This window comes from Nannobrachium achirus (assembly GCF_963921795.1).
Source record: "Nannobrachium achirus genome assembly, chromosome: 5".
Taxonomy (NCBI): domain Eukaryota; kingdom Metazoa; phylum Chordata; class Actinopteri; order Myctophiformes; family Myctophidae; genus Nannobrachium; species Nannobrachium achirus.
Genome location: NC_137814.1, coordinates 27,822,949 through 27,846,015, shown reverse-complemented (window position 1 = coordinate 27,846,015; position 23,067 = coordinate 27,822,949). Strand labels below are relative to the sequence as shown.

Below are 23,067 nucleotides of genomic sequence, written 5' to 3'. Positions count from 1 at the left end.
CTCACAACCTGTAGCTTCCTTGATGCACTGTGAGCTTGCAGGTAGCCTCGCGTAGCCTGCAGGTCTGCTGCTTTTGGCGCGCGACACTGTAGTGGGGCGAAGTATTGGGGTTCATACACTCACTCACTCACTCACCACATAAACTCTACCTGGGCGAAGTAAGTTATCCTAAACAATAACTGTTTAATGTCACAATTGAAATAGGCCTTTTACATGATGAAACATTCTATAGACTATATTAACTCATATTTTCGGGCAAACCCACACCATGATGATTTATGATATGACTAACCAGTTGTGTTTATAAACATTTTCAAGCTAGCCATTGAATGACAGAAAATGGCAGCATCAAGATCCATGTCAAAGATGTGCGTCAGACCAAAACAGCAAACAGCCGAGGTAGGCCTATGGACATGAATAAACCTTTTATTTTTTTATTATTATTATTATATCAATTCATTAAAACAATGGCTTTTGTCTTTCCTTGCTTAATTGTAGGTCTAATTAATTAGCCTACGTTTGTTGACACTGTACAGAGGTTTTGTTTTATTGTTATTAGGCTATCTCTGAACATATCGAAGTAAATTCCAAATCAACTATAAATGTCATTATTATAATGCTGAATGCTGAACCTAACCCTAACCCTAACCCTAACCCTTTTACATGAGTTAGTTTTCAGAGTTGGTCTTTGAGACCGTCAGTTGATGGGCGCCATCTTGTGGTCCAGTACAGCAATTGTAGGCCTATGTCAACCAATCTCAGGCCCTAAAAACTTAGAATACAATCTGGTTAGGTTAGGTGCACTCACTCACTGCATGCATAATAACCTTAGATATCTGACTCACTATATGCAGGATTAAAGCTACAATGTGTGTAATCTATACATTTTATGTACTACTCGGATTTCTACCTGGGTATCTTGTATGACAGACCTAATTTCTACTGTTGAGATGAGACAGGACCCTCCCTTGGCCAGGAGAGATATTGAGCTTCAGGGAATACTGCTTGCAGTGGTGTAAAGTAACTAAGTACATTTACTTAAGTAGGCCTACTGTACTTAAGTACAATTTTGAGGTACCTTTCCTTGAGTATTTCCCATTTCCAATACTTTTACTTCTACTCCACTACAGACATCTCAGAGGCAAATATTGTACTTTTACTCCCCTACAATTACTTGAAAACATTAGTTAGATACTTTTAGATTTTTATTATTATTAGGCCTACAAAACATTAATGATATATGATATATATGATATGATATAGTACTTTATTGTCAGTTCACACTGAAATTTGTCTTACGACACAGCAGTCATGTATTCAAAACATATATACAAACATTTGTAACACATCAAGGCATACGTGACACACTGAGTCGCGGTGCAGCCCCTGTACCAGCGCACCACTCCAGTCCAGCCTTATATACATTTCAGACATTTGAAAATAGCCGATCTACAAGCTCACAATGCTTCGTGATGCGACGCATTGAGAGCTTGTAGATCTGCTATTTTCAAATGTGTATACATTTGGAAACTTGAAATGGGACATTCTTTATAATGAGTACTTTTACTTTTGGTACTTGAAGTACATTTTTATAGCAACACTTTTGTACTTTTACTCTAGTAAATGTTGAATTGGACTTTTACTTGTAACAGAGTACTTCTACATTGCAGTATTTATACCATTACATAAGTAAAGGATGTGGGTACTTTTCCCACCACTGACTGCTTGTCAATCAGTAGGCTACTTAAAGTGTCCTACCCGACACCAGGGTCTAAGTGCAGAATCAGGTGTGCTAGTTATTGTATTAACATAGGCTACTTAACATACATACATAAAGCATTTCTTCCATTAAAATAAGTTCCGGATTTTTAAGACCTTCCTATTTTCTCAAGACATACTGTAGCTTGTCTGTGCTGATGGGTTTACTCTGTGTGTGTGTGTGTGTGTGTGTGTGTGTGTGTGTGTGTGTGTGCGCGCACGCACACGTGTGTATGGCATTGATGTGTCTGTCCTATATGGATGTCCTGTATGTGTGATTTGCTGTGGTGTCATACAGTAAGTGTTGTTTGTATCTTGTGAATGTGAATGGAGGAGGGTTCTACAGTGTTGTAGAACCCTCTGAGAATATTGAGTTTACTGTATATGAAATGTGCTATATAAATAAACTGCACTGTAATGTTTTTTTCTTTTTCTGCCATTATGTAGTGGACCAACTTATTCCAAAGCGACGTGAAAACGCAGCAAGAGTCCCTTGTCTTCGTTAAGAGGATGGTGGCTGTGGCTGTGTCCTCCATCACCTACCTGAGAGGGATATTCCCAGAGGATGCCTACAGGTCTAGATATCTGGAAGGTAAACATAAATAAACACTTCTTTGATAGTCATGGAATAAAGGCCTTTATCATTTCTGTAAATGTCCTTCCCTCTCACTTTACTTGATCAGATCAGTGTGTCAAACTTTTGCGAGAGGACTGCAGCACACCCGGAGCCGGCAAAATTGTAACATGGTAAAAACAAAAGAAAACTATACTGTAGCACTGTATAATACAATATTTGCAATTGAAATAAATTGAAATAAAATACAATTCTTTTACAGGATGATGGGATGCTTTGATGCACTGGAGATGGGATATGTAAGTAGTACCATGTTTCTGCTCTTTTAGTTGAAATTTCTGTTGTTTCCTTGGGTCTGCGACTCTGCGTTGATAATATTGATTGTTGCTTTCGATGCTTTTTGCTTTTTAACAGCTTGAAATTTTGTACATTGGGGTAAGTAAGGTCATTGCAAACATCTATTATATACGTCATGTAACACAACAAGAAAAACTAAAAAGACGTGTATTTACTTGTTAGTCAGCACACCTCTGACAAGCACTTTTCTTTTTTTTAAGTCATATGTATTGTATTGTACTGTATTAACTGACTCCCGAGTCCTGACTGCAAAACAAATAGCCTTTGGAGGATATAGACTATTTACTGTGGTATAACAAGTGTGATTTTACATTGTAGGTTTACACCAAATCAGGTGACCCCAATGTAAGTTCACCTCTGAACAGTGCATGTGATGATTTCAAACTAAAGGACACAATTCTGCTGACAGCATCTATTATTCCTCTACTTAAACATAACAGATACATTTTCTCATCTCTTAGTGCATGCTCGAATCCTACCAGTTCAAATTCAAATACACAGACAAAGGACCACAGATGGAAATACTGAGGTGAGTACTGTACATTATCTAACAAGCTTTATAACACAGTACACTGCAAAAGGTAAACAGCACGGAAGAGGGGTAGAGATTTTTCACTGGGAATAGCAAGATTATATATATTATATATATTTGTCTCTGGATTCTTCACGTGAATGTAGACTGATAAGGTTATTCTGTGGTGTTGTGTTTCCCTAGCCTGACACTCAGCTTGAATTGACATTTCGTTTCACTTCATTATTCAAACAAAAAAATTAAAGGGGTGTGGCTAGCGATTCAGGGTCTGGAACTAGGCTAGTGTTTCCCATTTAAGTAATGAAACTTCAGGGAAATTTAAGGTGGAGAGTTCTCTAGAGGCAGCACTTTGATCTCCTTTTCTTGCCAACAAAAATTGGCATGACATTTATGTGCAGAATAACACCAGTGTCAATGAATGCGATGCCGCCCTAAAGCAAAAGGTCCGGGTACTAGGCCTACTGTCCTAAGTTCCAAACTAAACTCCTTAACTACAGGAACAAGAACGTAGAGATGCAGGTGACAATGGAGAACACCAAAAAGGCATCTGTGCTGCTTATTAGGAAGCTTTTCCTTCTTATGCAGAACCTGGGAGCTCTCCCCAACGATGTCGCCCTCACCATGAAACTGTTCTATTACGATGACAGTGAGATACGCTTTTGTTCATTACAACCATCAGAGTAGTTTGGATTCCATTCATTACATACCATAGGCCTATGCATAACTGTATTGGATAACCTAACCATCTCCTCCCTGTCCTTCGATTAAAATGCAGTCACACCTGCCGATTATCAGCCGCCGGGCTTCAAGGAGGTCGCATGTGACAGCCTTTGGTTCGAGGGCAAGGCAGTGAATTTCAGAGTGGGTGAGGTGCAGACATCCTTCCACGCCATGAAGTTAGGCATAGCGGCAGGGGAGAGCCGATCAGAGAAGCTCCGGGAAGGCATGCAGGTGTCTGTGGAAGGCCTGAATCATCTCTCCGAGCTGAGAGAAACCCCGGTGAGTGTTCCACATGGGGGACAGAGTAGGATTCTTAAAGGTCTGACAGTTTGCACTCCTAAAACCCAGAAATGTGCAATTGGTCCCCTCTGCACATTTCCAGTGCATTTACCCCATTTGGTTTTCGAGTTGTTCAGAAGATATCAAGGGTTAATTTATTGTCTGAGATAAATTACACACATTAATATAATTGTGACATTTTAAGTTGTTGTGCATGTGCATGTCTCATAGCATATACTAATTGCGTTTGGTTTATTTTCTTGAACCCAAGCCACGAATTCCATTCTGGGGTACATACACCTGCACACATGCTTGTAATTTTATTTGTAGGACTTGTACCTTTCGGAAATTCCTCTACACAGGATAGAAATTGGTGACCTGTAAAGTTATCAGTGACATGTTTTTTTATGTGGTTGTCTGTGTCTGTGCGTTTACAGGATCCTCATGCCAGTGTGGTGAACAATGAAGTTCTACCTCCTGAAGATGGTGAGGGAGGGAGACAGGGTGCTTCTCTTATAAACTAGTAATTAAAAAATATATATACCCTATTAATTTGCTCATGGAAATTGGGATAATACACTTGCTTGTTTATGTTATGATAAAGGATATTTGGTTAAGTTTGGGTTTTTATACCAAAATACTTTATCTTGCTTAGAAGTCATGCATAAAAGTATTACTCTCAGGTACTTACATCTCCGGGCATATTTCTTTCAGTGGAATTATGATTATTATTATTGATTTCCCCCTGCCAATATGGCATCAAGGTTGACAATCCAGTGGCTAATCAGGCGTCTACCTATATTATGTCTACGGGTCTACTATTATGCAAGTATATGCATATCCTTTAACGCTTACTTCTACATTATACAGAGTCTGCAGAATTCAAGATACCCCAGAAGTCTGCGAGAAAGGTATAATTGAGATGTAATTTTGGTTTGGTTGGCAGTTCAGATAAAGATAGTTTATTTTAATAAATGTCCTCTGTTCTGGTCTAAAGTAACCTGGAGGGATGAATGTACATTTCTCATTTGTTTTCCCTTCTCAGAGACGGTTTGCCACCATAACTCACCCCACGAAGAAGAGAATGTAGTCACTATGATCTGTCAAACCAAAGATGGACTCTTGAGCATCTTTTTTGTGGTGTTTTGACAGATGCTTATGCTTATGTCATTTTCAAGAAATAAACCTTTGAGTGTTGTATATCTTTTTGTTTATTTTTGCCTAAACCTTACAAAAGACTTTGTACCATAGTAAAAAATTGATTTGAAATGCATATCTTTGTATGAATAATAACTAGTAAAATAATTATGACAAAGCAGGAGTAGTGCAAATGTAAACATCACTATGGCTCTGACAAACACTTTGCCTCTACTGTATCAAACAAGTACTACAGCATGTCAAAAACTAAGACTTGTCCCTGGTTTAAACCATTTGGCATATACAATATGAAAATGTATTTTGAATACTCTAGAAATCCAAACAGGTTCTCTGTTCCAGACGCACAGTATATGGTTAGATGTCTAAAGAAATCCTTCGGTTTTCATGGGTATTTAAGCAGCAGAAAACATTGGACCCAAATTCACAGTGTGTTAAGATGACCTGAACAGTGATCCTAGTTTGGTCATCTGAGATGTCTGGTACACTAGCTGTGTCAAATGCTCCATCATACCGAAAATAGCACATCTGGCTAATTAACTTCAGTCGCAGTTATCAGTCTCAGTCTTTGTGGCATCATTCCAAATTCCTTCGAAGATGTGCATTTCTAAAAGAGGCTGTCCACATCTCCCATCTCTACGAAGACCGTCTTCAGTTGGGAGTAGTACTCAATTGTCACCTGGCCATTCTCCCGTCCTATACCTGGTAAACATAAGCCAAAGTTAACAACTCCACATGGCATTTTAACACAAAGATATGTTGCTGAGTCATAGGTGTTTGTGTTTCAATACATAAGAGTTACAATTTACAAAGAATAATTGATGTTGGTGGTAGTGTTAACTGTTAAGCTAGTGATTTGCAACATGGACAGAGCAGAGATCAGACAGCTAAGTTCCTTTTATTTTATGACAATGTCATGGTGTGCAGCCTAAGTTGCTCTTCAGCACGATTCCTGGAGTCAAACGTGAGTCAAATAGTATTTGCAGGCAATCCTTAGCACTTGCTTTAACCTGCTTGGGGTTTCCCCAATCCCCACAAGGTGTGGTGGGAATGACATTATGGAATTACATTTAAGATGCTATTCTCGGATTTTAAACATACCGAGTCCTAATACAAACCCCCCTCAACAATCTGGTACTTACAGTAAGTTAAACAAAGACTCAGGTATACAGTACCTGGCAAAGTAAACAAGACTGTACCTGACATTTTAAAGCCCCCAAAAGGCACCTCCACAGGGGTGATGTTATAGTTGTTGATAAAACAGGAGCCAGCTTTTAGGTGCTCGACCACACGATGAGCTCGCTTCACATCCCTACAGAAAGACACGGATAATAAGAACGGGAAATCATTCTGGCTGTTTTAGTACATTTAAGTTACAACAGAAATAATGTACTTCAGAATTTACCAACTGTAGCATGTGGCTTTACTTTATCAGCTGAAAAAGCCCTATCTGGAACTTGTCTTAGAATGTTACATGCACTAAACTACATTGCATTGCTCTCAAAAGCCAACATGCTCTCAAAAGCCAACATTTTCAGTAAACACATCCAGTGTAACCTATCTCCTGAAATAACTAATAGCTAGCAATAATTTATCATACAATGAAATCTATAAGCAACATCATTTGGGCCCCTCATAAACAGACTTCCTGTTCAACCCTGTTGGGTGGCCATGTACTGTAAATAACCTTGTGAAGACACCTGCAGCCAGACCCATGGTGCTGTCATTGGCCCTCAGTAACACTTCCTCTTCTGTATCGAAAGACAACACAGACATGACAGGGCCAAAGATCTCCTCCTTTACACAGGTCATCTCATCTGTGCAGTTTCCTAGAGAGGAGAGAGTTGCATAGAAAGACAGAGGGAGAAGGGGTGGTAGGATAAAACCAAAAGCTATATAAATTGGTGCTTTTGAGGTCCTCCACAAATGTGTTCAAGTACAAGGCTTACCCAGCACACATGGAGTCATGTAGTATCCGCCTCTGAGTTTGGGATCCGCTGGGACAAAAGGTACCCCTCCGCACATCACAGTGGCCCCCTGGAATCAAATCAACCTTTATGTAGGTGGAAAATGCCAGTTATCGTTACCTTATTTACAACAAGGTCTGAGCATTCATAATTTCTGTTCAGTACTACCTCTGTCTTTGCCAGGTCCACACACCCTAGGACCTTTTCTAGGTGTTGCCGGCTGACCAGTGCTCCCATGCGAGTTGTCTCCAAGAGTGGGTCTCCTATCTCAATGGCCTGGGTCCTCCTCACCACCTCCTCCAGGAACTCAGGTAGAATTTGTCTCTGAACAAATACTCTTGTACCATTGCTGCAAACCTGGGTGGGATTTTAAAGTCCACAGCATGTAATAGCATTACCATGTGTAGCCTCTGATTCTGTGAATATGCATGATCTATATTTAACTCTGTGATAGTGTGAAATATCTGTGATAGTGTGAAATATCACATGAGATTAACAAATTAACACAAACAGTATACATGTTAAGGCTCGTTTACGGTATGTTCCCTTTAGGTACAAAAATAAATGTGTCTGTCTAAGTTTCCTTTACATTTGCATGTGTCTTAAGCAATACCTCCACTAGAGGGCATAACAAGATTTCAAACGATTTCTGACAACAATTCACATTCAATTCCAGACCAATGTCCTCCCAGCTGTTCTGTATTGAGTGTTTGTCACTGTGCCCAGGCAAAGTGACATAATATACTGTATTATGTTTAAAAGGAGCAGGAGTGGTTCAGGAGGTAGAACGTGTCTTGGATTCAGAAGGTTCCTGGTTTGATCCCAGGCTATCTTTAACAAAGAAACAACATAGAAAGTAGGAACAAACTATATTTTTGAATGATTGCGGCCTTTGTCATATCATTGGTTCAGGAAAATAAAGGAAGACATTCTCTTGTTACAAACCAGATGCTGCAAAAAGATATATCCATAGCTTACCTGGCCTTGAGACAGAAAGTTGGCCATGAGAGCTCCCTTTACAGCGTTCTCTAGGTCACTGTCCTCAAAGATGAGTAGAGGAGATTTACCCCCGAGTTCCAAAGTCACAGGCTTCACCCCCTTGGATGCCATTTCCATAATCTGTGGACCAGGACAATGCAAAGTAACAGTGACATGGATATCTCTATCAATAACTCAACAGAATATGACAGTGGTTCTCAAAGTGGAGTCCAGGGAAAATCAGGGTTCCTTGAGGGGATTCTAAGTAGACCCTTACGGGTCTGTAACTCTGTAAGTGTACAAATGGAACCATATTGACCATTATGGGTTCATATGTACACTCTCAGAATAATGGGGGTCCTTGAAATTAAACATTTGAGAACCACTGAAATATGACAATAATCTTGCTTCCACAGGCAGCAGTCTTTTTTATTTTTTCCATTTGTGGTGTGTGGTGGCAGTATTGGACTTTCAAATGTTGATTTATCATTTCATGATTGTATGGGCACTATCACTGTATATTTCATTATTCCATTCCAAACATTTCATCTGATGCTCTGTGTTTGAGCCCAAGGATGGGGCAGCATTGTTGGGACAAAGCTGTTGGTTCTTTTGTTAAGGAGATCAAAGATTTTGACACTTTTGTGTGAATTCCTGGCTTTATGGCAACACCTTCCTGTATAAATGGAAGAATTTTACCCAGTTTACTGTTTTACTGTTTTCACATAATATGGAGGGGATCTTTTGAAGAATGGGCTGATGGGAGACAAGCTAGGCTGTGTTCTTTCTGTCTAGGATAAGATGCGGTCTGCTTGTTTGATGCTGTTCTAAATAAACTTCTATGGTATGCACTCACTTTTTGAGTCACAACGCTCCTATACGTGGCCGTGTGTGTGGGTATGCGTGTCTGTAGCCTGCAGTAACCTTTTCTGACCACACATGTTAAGGGAGGGGCGCTGTTGTTCAGACTCACATTCACACACACACACACACACGCACGCACGCACACGCACACACACACACAGCCTCCACCGCTCAGTTCACACAAGTGTGATTTTTATGGACTATATGATTATTTACATTACAGGCGCTCTCACCTTCTTGCCTGTGGGCACACTGCCTGTAAAAGAGACCTTAGCCACGCCAGGGTGGTGACAAAGCAAGCTGCCCGTCTCCTGCCCACCCTGCACCACGTTAATTAGGCCCTCGGGAGCCCCGGCCTTGGCATAGATTTCAGCTAGCAGCACGGCTGTTACAGGAGTCACTGGTGAAGGCTTAAACACCATGGAGTTGCCTGATTTAAGGGTTAAATAGTGAATTCAATTACAGAAGAGGAGTCAAGGACATGTTATGTTTTTGAACAATTCATAAATGATTCAAACATTAAGTTTAACTTTTAATTTAAACTTTTAATAACCCCTTGAGATGAACCATCTAGTTCCACAAAATATCATTATTTAAAAGCCCCTATGTAAATCTATAAGCTTTCTGGTAACAAGAAAATACATTTTCAGGCCAGGACACCAACCAGGAGAGAGAACTAACCCTAAAAAAGGGAAATTGGAAGTGAAGAAACAAAGACAATGAGCAGACAAAATTGGAACTGGAAAACTATCAACCTGAAGCTGACAAATGTTCTTTGAGGAGCTTTCTCTTCTGATTGGATTAAATTGGTATCCCAACCTGAAACCTGTGTTTTCTATTTACTCTAAAGATGGGAAGACCCCTGTTACTGAACAAACGCTTCATGTATAGTTTCTGTTGCAAATTGCAACAGAAACTCTTTCAACTTTTTTTGTTTCATAAATATGCTAGTAACAACATATCAAGAGTCCTAAGTTTTTCATGATTCTGAATCCATTGCAAGCATTTGTTTGCATGAAAAACATTCCTTGGGCTAAAAACGGCTCCCACAGAACTGTGAAAAGTGATCACTTATCACTAAACCATGGTTTTGTGGGGCCGTTGAATGTTTTTCGTGCAAAACAAATGCTTGCAATGGATTCAGAATCATGAAAAAAAAACCTAGTTTGACCCCTCACATGCTACTTAAAGCGGATATTTTTTGTATTTCTTTTCCTGTATAGTAAAAGTTAATGGGACCACAACTTTCAGCAGTTTTTTTCAATATGTTCCACCACTGGGATTTCTTATGACTTTTGAAATGTTATGTTGATTATGTTATTAACAAAAAAAGTTAAGAGTTTCTGCAATTTGTTTGAGAGGTTAACCCCTTATTTGCAATAGAATTCCTGCACTAGTAGTGATTACTACTGGAATGTAGCTTTAAAACAAACACACACACACACACACACACACACACACACACACACACACACACACACACACACACACACACACACACACACACACACATATATATATATATATATTTTAACAAAACATATCACATACAACACTTATTCATTTGTTTAAATACATAGTTAGTTGGAAGAGTTATATACCACAGGCCAGGGCAGGTGCTGACTTCCAGGCAGCTATCTGGAATGGGTAATTCCAAGCACCAATCCCCACACACACCCCCAGAGGCTCTCTCCGTGTGTAGGCAAACGAACCCCCAGGTAACTGGACATGCTGGCCTTGACAGGGTGAGGAAGGATCATTGAAATTAATTTAGTGTAGGAAAACAATGCTTTAAAAGTTAACTTGCGTGCTTTGGTTTTATGTTATTTCATTTTATGTTGGATGTCATGTTGTGTTTGTAAAATGTTGTAAAATGTGTGATACATTAGCGGGAGCAGCAATTAGCTTGCCTTCCCCTTAAAATCATATGATCTATTATTTTTGTAGGAGGTTTTGTCTTTAGACAGGAGAGACAGGAAGCTGGGGTCAGAGTCTCAGAGAGGGGGGAATTAGTGAGTATGACATATGAACTTAGAATTCACATAAAGAAAATCCTGAGTGTTAAACTAACACCAAATAATGAACATTTTCCTGTGTGTACCAACCTGCCAGAGTGCAGGCCAGTCCTGCATAGTACTCTATGCATAGTCTGGCAGAGTCCACGTCAAGACGAGCCTCTGTGATGGATTTTCCATTGTTGACCACCTCCAACTCTGCTATCTCCTCTCTCTTGTTCTGACCATAAAAAGAGGAAAAGAGAATGTCAAGGAGATAGTCAAAGAGAATGTCAAGGAGATAGTCAAAAAGAATGTCAAGAAGTAGATAGTCAGACAGTGAAAACTGACAGATCTCATTATAGTTTATCTATAATGAATGACATTACATACATTGCATCTATAATGCACTCATCATTGCTGCTAGAACCTCAAGTACCCTGGTACAAGTATGTACTCTACTGCACGAGTGCACATGCAAATTCTCAGTTTAACCAATTTCAACCTGGTGACCTTATTTTCGGCACGTCATCGTAGGTGAATATTTTCAAAACATTTAAAATCTAAGACATTGAAAAATGCTAACACAGACAATCTAAAAGCTCACAACAGGTCGCAGCTTGTAGATTGTCTATTATTGATTCTTTAAAAAAGAAGGGGCATAAGTGTTTTTTTTTTTACAAAGTAAGCTAAAGGTGGACAATAATGATAACACTTGTGCATGTGCTTTCTGGGTGACTACTATATTGATGCTTAAATTGATCCGCCACCGCCAGATCAATCGGATCAAGGGTACAGACAATACCTCGATGATGTGAGCAGCCTCTATCATGACCCTTGCCCGCTCCATTCCAGACATCTTGCTCCAGTAGCTGAAGGCTGACTGTGCACTCTTTATGGCCTCATCCACCTCCACTGTACCACATGGTTCCAAATGACACAGGACGCGCCCTGTACAGTGAAAACGCAAATTAACTGCATAACATAAAAGTATGTCGAATAATAAAAAGTGTAGGTTACACAATACATTGACAAAGCCTTCTCTTAATACAACATGTAGCTATGTGTGTGTGTGTGTGTGTGCGTGTGTGTGTGTGTGTGTGTGTGTGTGTGTGTGTGTGCCTAATCTCTCAAAACAGATTAAGCGCTCAGTAAATTCAAAGGAAAAACATGTTTGGCCAATGGTTTCCCAGATTCAGATTGGTGTTCACCTGACCCTGTGTCCCAATTCAGGTGCCCTGCAGTCAATCTACAAGCTCAAATTGTGCTGTGTGCCATGTTGTGAGCTTGTAGATCAGGATTTTATTTTTTATTTTATTAGAAAGAAAAAAAATTAAATAGGGCTGTAGTTTAAACTGTTCCATTTTCATTTTGCTGGGGATCCCCTGGAGCCCCCCCCCCCCCCACCCCCACCCCCCAAAAGGAACCATTGCATTACACAATCATTGACTCAGCTCACGTAACAATTTACATGCATTTAACAGACTGTTACAGACATATATAGTCTATGTTTGTGGCTGGTCTGATGTTTCCGTTTTCTTTCACTCTGAGTCTGACTAGGTGGTTGTGAACTTGTGACAGGTCAAAGTCCAACATTGACATTGTTGTCAGATAAATTGAAAAATATGCAGTAGCCTATAGTAAAGACTGAATGTGCAGCATAAGACTGAATGTATTTATTTACCTGTAGCAGGTTCATATACCGGTTCACTGCAAGATGTCTCGTTGATCCTTCTTCTCTCTGCCCCCCAGAAGTTCAGCGGGACTTTGATGTCCAGGGTCCCCGAAGAGGCGCATCGTATGACGGCCAGAGACAGAGAAGTGGGTCGCAGCAAGCGCAGCGACAGAGCAAGCCTCTGGATCATAACAAGTCAAAAGATGCCTGGGAGGGGAGATGTATTTAATAGCTGAGACTGCTGTGATGAACTTCATAACACACCAACATGTCAACAACTTCACAAAGCAAACGCCATTCTTTGAAGTAGCAAGAGTCTTGAAGACACTTTCTTTCTAACACACTCAGTGAGTGCGTGTCGTCGTGGTACTTACAAAAACACCAGCCTGACAGCCTTCTTAATGACACCCTAACGTCTCTTGTAATAATGATGATAAATACAAATATATCTAAATATATGCCTTCGGGTGCGTTGCAGTTAGTCGTCAGATCTGTTGCATAGAGTTTCTGTTGCAGCTGCGTATTGGACAGGGGACTCCCTCTTTCCCAGGTGTTTCGCCCAGGTGGGCGTGGTTTTGAGGTTAGGTTTAGGCATGCTTTCTGTTAAGGTTATGGTCTGTTATGGTTAGGCATAGTTATAGGGTTAAGGTTAGGTTTAGGCATAGCTTTGCTAAGGTTAAGGACAGGTTAGGAGGTTTAGCCAGTTTAAGCATATAACCACGCCCACCTGGGCAAAACACCTGGGAAAGAGGGAGTCCCTTTGGACAGTGGGTAAACAGTGGGTCGCGACCCATTTGTGGGTCACGGACTTATATGGGTCACGAGCACGACTCGAGTAAAAAAATAAATACAAATATTTTCCTACAAAAAAATAATATATATATATTAAAAAACATCCACCCCCCCCCCCCATTTTTTTTTAGAAATAAAAAAATAAATGTATAAATGTTCAAACAAAGAAACAAATAAATCTAAGAAATTCCACAAATAAAATATAATAAATTAATAATTAAGAAGTAGTGAAAATAGCCGGTCGCGCTGCGCTGCGTTATGTGAGCTTGAAGATCTGCTATTTTAACTCGCGCCGCTCTGAGAGCTTGTAGGTCGGCTATTTTCACTAGTTTGGGTCCCGGACTCCCGGACGAATGTGTAATTTCTCTTTTGGTTTAACTGGGTTTAGGGACTAAAATGTTTATGAGAACCGTTATAGATCACATACTTCACACTCCGGTACAGTAGGTGGCGGATCAACGGCTGCACCCGGCCCATAAAGCCAGAGAAGCAGCCCGGCCAGGGCTGTTACAGCAGCTCACAGCTCAAACTGCACATTGCAAGCATGGCCGGTGACACTGAAACACATCTGAGGGACCGCGGAGACAACGAAAACAATGTTATTCGACAACCTTTCCTCATCGGTGTGTCCGGAGGCACCGCCAGCGGCAAGGTCGGTGTCACTCACGACGTGATTGTTTTGACGTTTTTGAACGCGGTGTCATTTGTACGTTTTTTAATGTTAAAATCGACATATGTGGCCGCGTGGCTGCGTGGAGCATAACGGAGGCTCAACAGCACCCCCTCTGTTAGTTCGCCGTAATTTAACCACCGTTTGTAACACCATTTACTTAATTTACATATTTTTTTTTCTCCCGTTGTTGGTTTGCATTTCTGTTCTGTACGTTGTATTACTGTTATTTAAAAACATATATATATATAATAATGACAACGTACCAGTTCTGTAATCCTAACCGTCGGTCCCCCTAGAATAGATTCCATCAGACAAAGCCCGTTAACCTGAATGGTTAACGGTTAGCCTAGCATGCTAGTCTGCTATGACACGATCAATGAGTGGTAAACAAACACATTAACCCTCGATTTCTGTCCCCACGATGAGGCGCCCGGACGGCCCGTTGCTAGTGTGAAATCGCACGTTTTACTTGTCGTTTCATTTTCGTGGTAGTCTACCACGAAATCAGTGGTGTAATGTAACTAAGTACATTTACCTAAATAATGTGAGTATCAAAGTATGTACAATTTTTGTACTGTACAAATACCTACAGAATTGTACTTGAGTATTTCTACTACTCCACTACATCTCGGATCCAAATATTGTGCTTTTACTCCACTAAATGTATTTGAAAACATTAATTACTAGTTACTTTGTGTACATATAAATAAGATAAGCCTATCTACAAGCTCACAACGCGTCGCATCATTTGATGGCATCAAATTGATGCCAACACGTTTTCATACATACCGGTACTTTTCCTCGGGTACATTTTGAATTCCAGACTCTGACTTGAGTATTTCTGCAGTGTTTATACTTTTACTTGAGTAAAATATGTGAGTATAGGCAGGCTACTTTCCCCACCACTGACAAACGGTAGCCGGGGCGCTAGCGGGAAAGCACCGCTTGAATCAAAAGGGATGTGATTTGTCTTGTTCTTTTGTTCTAAATAATCAGCATGGTGATGATGATAAGATGACTACAATTCAGAATATTAACGTCTGGTCAATGGGTCGTTTTCCTAATACACGCGGCGTACTTTTCGCTTTGTGTTTTTATTTAAAAAAAAACAGAAAGGGGTTAGATAAGATTTGATTGTAACGTTAACCTACATTCATTTCCCCGGTTACGTGTGACTGTGAGGCAGGCTAGCGGGAAGTAGGGTTGCCAGGTCTTGACCTAGTTTTCACTCGGGAGTTGTATATAACACCCATTGTGTAAAATGTAAAGGCGAGCCCTATTTTATACACATCTACAAGCTTGTAGATAAGATACCTTGTATCTTATGTATTTAACGGTGTGATATGTGTATATGTAGGCCTATGTATGTATGTGTTTTTTTTGTTTCTTTATTTTACATGTCTGCCTTAATGACATGCACACACGTAGCGTAGGTCGGCCGGCGTGTTTTATTTATAGACCCACATGGCCCTGATTTCAAAATGTAGTGAAACCCACCGACCTGGCAACCTGCAGGAAGCCAGTCTCACGTAACTATTCCTTTACTAGCCTCGCAAGCCATCCCGAGCTACGTCATCACCAGTCTGGCTGTTGCGAGGCTATTTCTTTACTGCTGTAGCATCAATAACGTGACGTCTTCAATACAGTGACGTCGTAGACAAACAAATAGGGACTTTCTGAGGCCACGTGGATGTTGTACTCAACTCTATGACTCAACCCACTAACATATAACAATAATGTTCTGACCAAGGAGTTAATTCACGTTTACAAAAGAAGAGTGGGTGAAATTATTTTCTAAGGTTCAAGTTGCATAAATATTACATAACAATTGTGAAAGCCAAAAACTAAAAATCAACCCCCCTCTTCTATTCTTCGTTTGGCCAATATATTGCCATTTAAGGTAACTTGTGAATAAGCTTATGTTTTTGCTCCTTCAAAGCCCCATACTCTACAAGGGCCCCCAAAGGGATGACTACTACGCTAGTGTTTTTCTTACATCAAGTGATAGTGGAGGAGTTGCCAGGAAGTTTGCTTCCTCTTCCGTTTAGGGGTTGGGTCTCCCAATGTTCATAGAATGACGGGTATACTATATTTAGCCTAGATGACTAATAGTTGTAGCCCCACGCCTGTGTAGCAGGGCTTGGAACATGCATGACATTTGTGTCCTCACGTGCCGTAACCGCTTTAAACCTGCCGGCCCTATTTCAGGAATGTCAATGGCAAATATAAGTGCCTGAAGAAGGTCTGTGACGGAAACTTTTAAATAATAACGCGCTGTGTGAAAGTGCAGACTGTGTATGGGTCATTTTGTTTTTCTAAATTTAAGTGTCCAAAATGCAGATCAGACATTTTTTTAGCCATTCGCCGTACAACCAATTATATGGGTTTAGTGTTTGGCACTACGGAGGTATTTATTGAAGGAGATAGTAGATTGTGACAAGTACTGACAACCACGGGGTGGGTGGCTGTATGATGTGATCCCAAGTACATATCCTCTTGGCTCTGAGCTTAGCATTTGGGTGTGTGCTGCTGACATATCCTCCTAGCTCCTGAGTGTGGGCGCTCCAATTTCATTGTTACACATTGCATGGACACAAAAGAGCCTTAGTCTGGGACTGCTGGAGAATGTCCAGTCAGCACTGGCAGGAGATCCATTTAGTGTGGTGGGGGTCAATGAGGACAAAGATGGTGTGCCCGGCCACAGGGCATGTCCCCTGAGTAGGGCTCGATCTAGTACATCAGGGTAGGGAATTGCCACCTGGCAATGCTGATAAACCGTGGCTGTTTAACGTTTTCCCACTCGTGTAGACAGGAAGCATGAACAGATATTTAGTCCACCTATATTTTTCAATGACTCAGTGAGTCAATGGCATTTTTTACTTGACTGCACAGTGGGCATTCATAACAGGTTTATCTAGCTTTTCAACATCTTTCCTGTGAATTATTTGTTAATTCAGCTCCCTGGTGCAGTCATGGACAAATGTATTCTGTTTTCCTTCTCTGTGTCTTCGTATAATAACAGTTCGATTTTTCTGTTCGTTTCATGTTCAGTCTTCTGTGTGCGGGAAGATCATGGAGCTGCTGGGACAGAACAAGATCGATCACCACCAGCGGCAGGTGGCCATCCTCAGCCAGGACAGCTTCTATAGGGAGCTCACCCCAGAGCAGAAAGCCAAGGCACTCAAGGGGCAGTTCAACTTTGATCACCCAGGTGAGCACTCAAAACATTTGAAAGTAAGTCTTCTTCTTCTTTCGTGTATCATCGTCCTTGATGATTGGTTGACAACATTTTATTTCACAAGATGACTTGTTACTTAGGGGAGGCCATGGGGCTGGCTGTCGTCTTCTCCCCCATATGGCATAGATGGTACATTCACCAGGAGTTTTGTTTATCATCTTCAGTCAGACATGTCTTTCGGTGCTCTCGGGTTCCACATCAAGCTATGCTCAGGCTACCTCAGGAAATTGTGTTACCAACTTGCTTATCTTTATCTACTGAACGATGTGTGCACTACGTGTAAGCATTTCACCACTAAAACCCTGCATATTTGACCTATTTAGCCCCAGGGTACTGAACTTGGCACCCTCTTGCTTTTGCGGTGCACTAAATATCTTCACTAAAAATAGCCAATCTATAGCTCAAGTTTGTGAGCTTGTAGATCAGCTTTTTATTTTTTAAAGTTGCCCATGGTCGTGCAGTGCAAATAAAATGTCAGCCTAGATTCAGCCTGATACTTCATCATTTGGTATGCCCCCTCAAAAGCTGACCTATTGGCATACAATGTACTTGCAATGGCAAATATTGATTTATAGAACCTTCAGTCTTTCTTGGGGCCTACTGGTCTTTGAATCTTGGATTAAATGTTCGCTAAATTGCACCTTTTTGACAAATGCTTTAAGCTTAATTTAGATTTCCATCATACTACATTGTATGAATTATGTTTAGATGCTCAAGAGCACCATGTGTTGCTGCCATCTTGGATTTTCCTAAGCACATTTTGGCAGACGTGTACCTGATCCATTTTTGGACAGACGTTGGCTCCCTCTCACTGCTGACATCCTTACTCGGTTGAGACGTCACATCGTCTCTAGTCAGCAGGCCTTTCTCAGAGGCAGCTGTTCAAGGGTTGGTAGACTGAACCAGGCAGCTGTTTAAAAGGCAGGAATTCCTACATTACAAAGTGCGGTAGGTGGTGCGCTTCACATTATGTGAGCCAGCATCGTCTCTCCACGTGTCCACATGTGCACTTGAGCACAGGGTGCACAGAGGTCGGGAAGAAGAGCAGTGGAGTTTGTTAACACAGCATCACGTGGCGATCCAAACAAAACATTTCTGTGTCTGGCCCACAGATGCCTTTGACAACGAGCTGATTACAAAGACGCTCAGACAGATAATGCAGGGGGAGACAGTCCAGATCCCTGTCTACGATTTTGTCAGCCATTCCAGGTGAGTACCAGCCTCTTGCCACAGCCCCTTGCTTTTATTTATTAAAAAATATTCAACCACTTATACAGTGATATACAAGCTCACAGTGCATAATATCCTGACAGATTTTGCACTTGATCTGATATTTTTGAAAATGTTTGCCTATGACGGTGATTAAGAGTTATAAGCCATTTTATTGTATAACAGTTGAGACAAAAACACTTGTTTTGTTATCCAGGAAGGAGGAATTTGTGACTGTGTACCCAGCTGATGTGGTGTTGTTCGAAGGAATCTTGATGTTCTACTCCCAGGAAATTCGGGACCTCTTCCAGATGAAGTTGTTTGTAGACACTGATGCAGACACGCGGCTCTCACGCAGAGGTGTGTATTTCATTAAAATGTGGTGGTTGGCTGTTTGCTTTTTAGATTCCCTGTATACATATGCAACACACATTACATACGTTTTCTTTTCACCAATCAGTACTAAGGGACATCAGTGAGCGAGGCAGAGACCTGGAGCAGGTGCTGTCACAATACATAACCTTTGTTAAACCAGCCTTCGAGGAGTTCTGTTTACCAGTAAGTTTGTCTTAGACTTTCCTGACCACAATCTGTAATTGCCCCACTAGTCTTTGTGTGAATAGTTGAAATTTTTACCTTTTATTGGAGTTATAATATGCTTCATTTATATAGCATCTTTCGCAATTACAGAATGCTATGTGGTTAAGAAAAAAAAACAATGTAATGTAGGTAACTGAGTTTCTTTGTCTCCACCAGACAAAGAAGTATGCAGACGTGATCATTCCACGAGGAGCAGATAACCTGGGTAAGGCAGTTGAATTGATAGTCATGTCCCATTATTGTACTTGGGTTTGGGTCTGCTTGAACTTGTCTTTCAGCAAAATTCTGTTTTTTAAATGGGATCACCTACATCATGGATTGGCAATTAAGTTTGGCCTGGGGGCAATTGTAAATAGTGAGCCTTAAGACAATCAATGACTTTGAATTGATTCATGTAATTTCGGATGTGGAACATGCAGCAAACAACCGTATATAAAATATTAACTATATTGCTATAAAAGTTAATAAAGATGTGTTCTAACTACTCATAGAAATGCATGTGGAATCAAATGTGCAGGCCCCATCCTTAAATGTTGCACAGTTTAAAAAGATCAGATATCAGATCTCTGGAGACAGTCATACTCCTTTTTCAAACACTTAAAGGGCTCATAGAATGGGGGGGAGGGGGGGACTGTCAGTCAGATATTCTGGCCCATGGGCTGCCTGTTGCCTACCACTGACCTACGTGTTTTGTGCAGCTCTGAGGAGGCAACTTGTGGGGTTTCTACTCAAAGCAAAAGACTGAAGCACACCTTCTGAAGAGTGATGCGTGCCTACTCAAAGTGACGCATCATCTACTCAGTGCAGCTGTACTGTAGCTAGTCATGGCTGAAAGTGAGGTTACAGTACAAGAGAATACATTTCTCTATGATGTTTTGAAGAAAATGCATGGATAAATAGGTCATGCAAAGTGCATTCTGTCCCCGTACCTACTGTATGGTGACGGAGCTTTTGCTGCCCCAACCCTCTAGAATGCACTCCCCAAAACCCTCAGAGATGCCCCCACCATCCAAACCTTCAAAACCTACCTCTTTCATATTGATTTTAAACGGTTTTATTCCCTAGTCTTATTGCTTTTTTGGTTGTTTATTCTTTGTTTTCTTTTTGCCCCATGTAAAGCGTCTTTGCTTACTCAGAAAAGCACTATAACAATTTGAGATATTATTATTATTTCAAAGACATAAACTGTGCTAACAAGGGCAGCCATGCTTAGCTGAGTCAATGTCAGTCTTTCCCCTGCTACTAATCTTCTCTTTAGCTAGCTGTTTTGCATGCCTGTACATGAGTACTATATGGGGAGGGTCAACTGTTATCTGTTTGCTTGTACTACATTTCTGGAGACATTTCCATGGCAAAGTGTCTTGATTATTATTATTTTCTTTGCTAAAACATTTCTTAATTTCTTCCCCCTCCCCAACCTTCTTGTCCTCCAGTGGCCATCAACTTGATAGTACAACACATCCAAGACATTCTAAACGGTGGCCTCAGCAAACGCCACAACGGCTGCACGAATGGCCACAGTACTCCAGCACGCCAGCGGCGGACATCGGAATCCAGCAGCCGCCCACATTGACCAAACCACACTCTCTTCTCAGAAGAGAGAGGGAGTAGATGGGTTAGCGCTGTAAATAATGCCCTTTGGCATCACTGTATTTATGAAAAGAGAGCTGGGGAGGGGTGAGGCTGGGGGGCTGGGGAGGAGCAGAACGAGATGCAGAAGGAATTTCAATGCCTTTATCCTATTGACTGCTCTTGTTACAGTTTCTTTTTATTGTAATTAAGGGACTTGATTTAGATTTGTCGGGTGGGTCAAAGATGGCCTCCTGGCTTTTTTTTTTTCCTGCAATGAGACCATGGGGTTAAAATGCAACCCCTTTTTACAGTTCTTATCTCCCTTGTTTGAACATTTTGTTTGTAAATACCCCCGCTGCTTTCTGGAAATTATTGCAGACACTGAATAAAAGAGGGGTAACTTTTTTTTCTTCCAAAATGTCTGATGAAACTTGAACCCCTGCTCACAGGGTAATGTGATCACGTGTGGGTGAGCCTGATATGTTTGCGAGATGTTGAGATGTAACATCCAGGATTGCACTCTTTTGAGTTTGTCTTTGACAGCCTTGAACAAGAGTTTCCTACCTATTCTGTTTTTGGCATCCTTTAATGTGTTGTAATGTACAGTGCCAGAGTGCTGTGCTGTATGCTTTGCTACACTCAAACTCTATTAACCACATGAATCCAGGAGTCACTATTTTGGGCATGAGCTCATAGGCAAATGTCCAGAGATTTTTGAACATCTGTATAAACTTGGGTTTGAAGTGGTTAACCATGCTTAACCTGCATAATGGCCACACAGGCACAACTTGACACTACACAACATTTCCGTTTTGATTGCCACATTTAAAATGTGTGCTGATGTGATTTACAATAGCCAAATACATTCTATGATGTATTCATTCACTTGACAGTGTTATGGTCGCTGTTACTTTTTTCTCTTATGATTTTACAGCATGGTGGTATATTCGGTTCCTAATTCTGTTTTGTGATCGACTCACATTAAAGCTCCCTGTCCCAGTGTTGAATTATTTAAATATTTGCATACAATGCATATAGTTGTGTTCTCTAACTTTTACTAAATTTAAGTACCGGTATTTGCAGTCAAATGCTGAGCTATATTTAAGTGAGTATTTGCAACCATAAAGAATGAACAATGGTCCCCCAGCTAAATGAGCGTTAAGGGGTCTTTATTCTCAGGTTCATGCACCGCCGTTTTTAATACAGATGTACTGTAAGTTGGTGTGTAAAGGAAGGATACGACAGCAATACCTACCATGCCAGGCATGTGGTCATGAACCACTAACAAACTGCCACTACTGCTAAATTGCCTCAGGTTCAAATGTAAGTATTCACTATATTAACTTTATTCCATTACCAAATTAATGTCTGTCAAATAGCTTTTTGTTTTTATATATGCAATGTACTGTATTGTGTATAATGCAATTGAGTAAATGATTTGTACTGTACAATTTGTAGAGAATGACTGGGATTGGTGAGAAGCAGTTGGTTTATGTATATAACAAAAGCAGTTCTTGGTTGTTTGATGGCCAATAAATTGTTGGAAATGAGTCGTGCTGTGTCGTGTTATGTGTTTAAGGCAAATTAAATTGTAATTTTGAAACTGTCCAGTAGAGTGCAATGCAGAGACTACTCCGGGTTTTCCCTAGGGTATATCACTGAAGTCTGTGCATTGAGTAGGCCTAGTTGAGTACGAGTTTCAATTCTCTTTTGTCATTCTACGAGAAATTAACTTTAGGCTGTTGGTAAAAATAAGATGGGTGTAAGGGCACACACTAAGTTATCCAATGTTTCTGGTGGTGACCCGTACCGATGGAGAACAAATAGCCTACCCTTCAAAAGGTAATTATAAACAAATAGCCTATGGCTATTTGGCAGGGGCAGGGCAGGAATTCCAGGGAGGTCATGAAGCCCGTGGCCGTTGTTGCCCGCCAGTTTGGCCCCCAAAAAATGGCATGCCCTGACTGCCACAGTGGACTTAATGCCCAGCTGACTGTACTACTTTCTAATCTGACTATCTCTTGTCCATATGTAGACACCAGTGTCTTTCTTGTCATGTAGACGTCAGTGTCTTGTTGAATCCCCATTTTAATCAATACAGTATCTTTGATTTGTGCAGGTCTAAGCATC

The 23,067-nt window shown here is 40.7% G+C and overlaps 3 protein-coding genes across 3 annotated transcripts; 2 read left to right on the top strand and 1 right to left on the bottom strand.

Annotated features, from left to right (window-relative positions):
* Positions 1-357: 357 nt before the first annotated feature.
* On the top strand, positions 358-4,744 carry LOC308284963 (HORMA domain-containing protein 1-like; the record flags this gene model as incomplete). The annotated part of the gene is made up of 8 exons (XM_080725685.1): positions 358-399; positions 2,206-2,350; positions 2,442-2,505; positions 2,595-2,631; positions 3,151-3,218; positions 3,719-3,867; positions 3,997-4,220; positions 4,658-4,744. The coding sequence occupies 8 exons, from the start codon at positions 358-360 to the stop codon at positions 4,742-4,744; spliced, it is 816 nt and encodes a 271-aa protein (XP_080581811.1).
* A 683-nt stretch (positions 4,745-5,427) lies between these two features.
* On the bottom strand, positions 5,428-13,367 carry LOC308285440 (4-trimethylaminobutyraldehyde dehydrogenase B-like). The gene is made up of 12 exons (XM_080726206.1): positions 13,228-13,367; positions 12,863-13,060; positions 11,984-12,129; positions 11,290-11,419; positions 10,786-10,920; positions 9,418-9,614; positions 8,321-8,461; positions 7,511-7,699; positions 7,325-7,412; positions 7,063-7,204; positions 6,575-6,687; positions 5,428-6,077 (listed from the first exon to the last, which is right to left on the bottom strand). The coding sequence occupies exons 2-12, from the start codon at positions 13,041-13,043 to the stop codon at positions 5,983-5,985; spliced, it is 1,557 nt and encodes a 518-aa protein (XP_080582332.1). The 5' UTR covers positions 13,044-13,060; positions 13,228-13,367; the 3' UTR covers positions 5,428-5,982.
* Positions 13,368-14,180: 813 nt separating this feature from the next.
* LOC308284566 (uridine-cytidine kinase 2-B) lies at positions 14,181-22,487 on the top strand. The gene is made up of 7 exons (XM_080725225.1): positions 14,181-14,297; positions 17,370-17,529; positions 18,669-18,765; positions 18,983-19,125; positions 19,226-19,323; positions 19,522-19,570; positions 20,799-22,487. The coding sequence occupies exons 1-7, from the start codon at positions 14,190-14,192 to the stop codon at positions 20,936-20,938; spliced, it is 795 nt and encodes a 264-aa protein (XP_080581351.1). The 5' UTR covers positions 14,181-14,189; the 3' UTR covers positions 20,939-22,487.
* The last annotated feature ends 580 nt before the right edge of the window (positions 22,488-23,067 follow it).

Bases quoted from the DNA above. Each gene is read 5' to 3' on its own strand.
- LOC308285440 (XM_080726206.1), bottom strand. From the start codon at position 13,043: ATGATCCAGAGGCTTGCTCTGTCGCTGCGCTTGCTGCGACCCACTTCT. The intron at 11,420-11,983 runs GTATTGTCTGTA...TTTTATGGTCAG, and splicing joins AGGCTGCTCACATCATCGAG to AACAAGAGAGAGGAGATAGC. The intron at 6,688-7,062 runs GTTATTTACAGT...GTCTTTCTGTAG, and splicing joins GCTGCAGGTGTCTTCACAAG to GGATGTGAAGCGAGCTCATC.
- LOC308284566 (XM_080725225.1), top strand. From the start codon at position 14,190: ATGGCCGGTGACACTGAAACACATCTGAGGGACCGCGGAGACAACGAA. The intron at 19,324-19,521 runs GTAAGTTTGTCT...TGTCTCCACCAG, and splicing joins TCGAGGAGTTCTGTTTACCA to ACAAAGAAGTATGCAGACGT. The intron at 19,571-20,798 runs GTAAGGCAGTTG...CTTGTCCTCCAG, and splicing joins ACGAGGAGCAGATAACCTGG to TGGCCATCAACTTGATAGTA.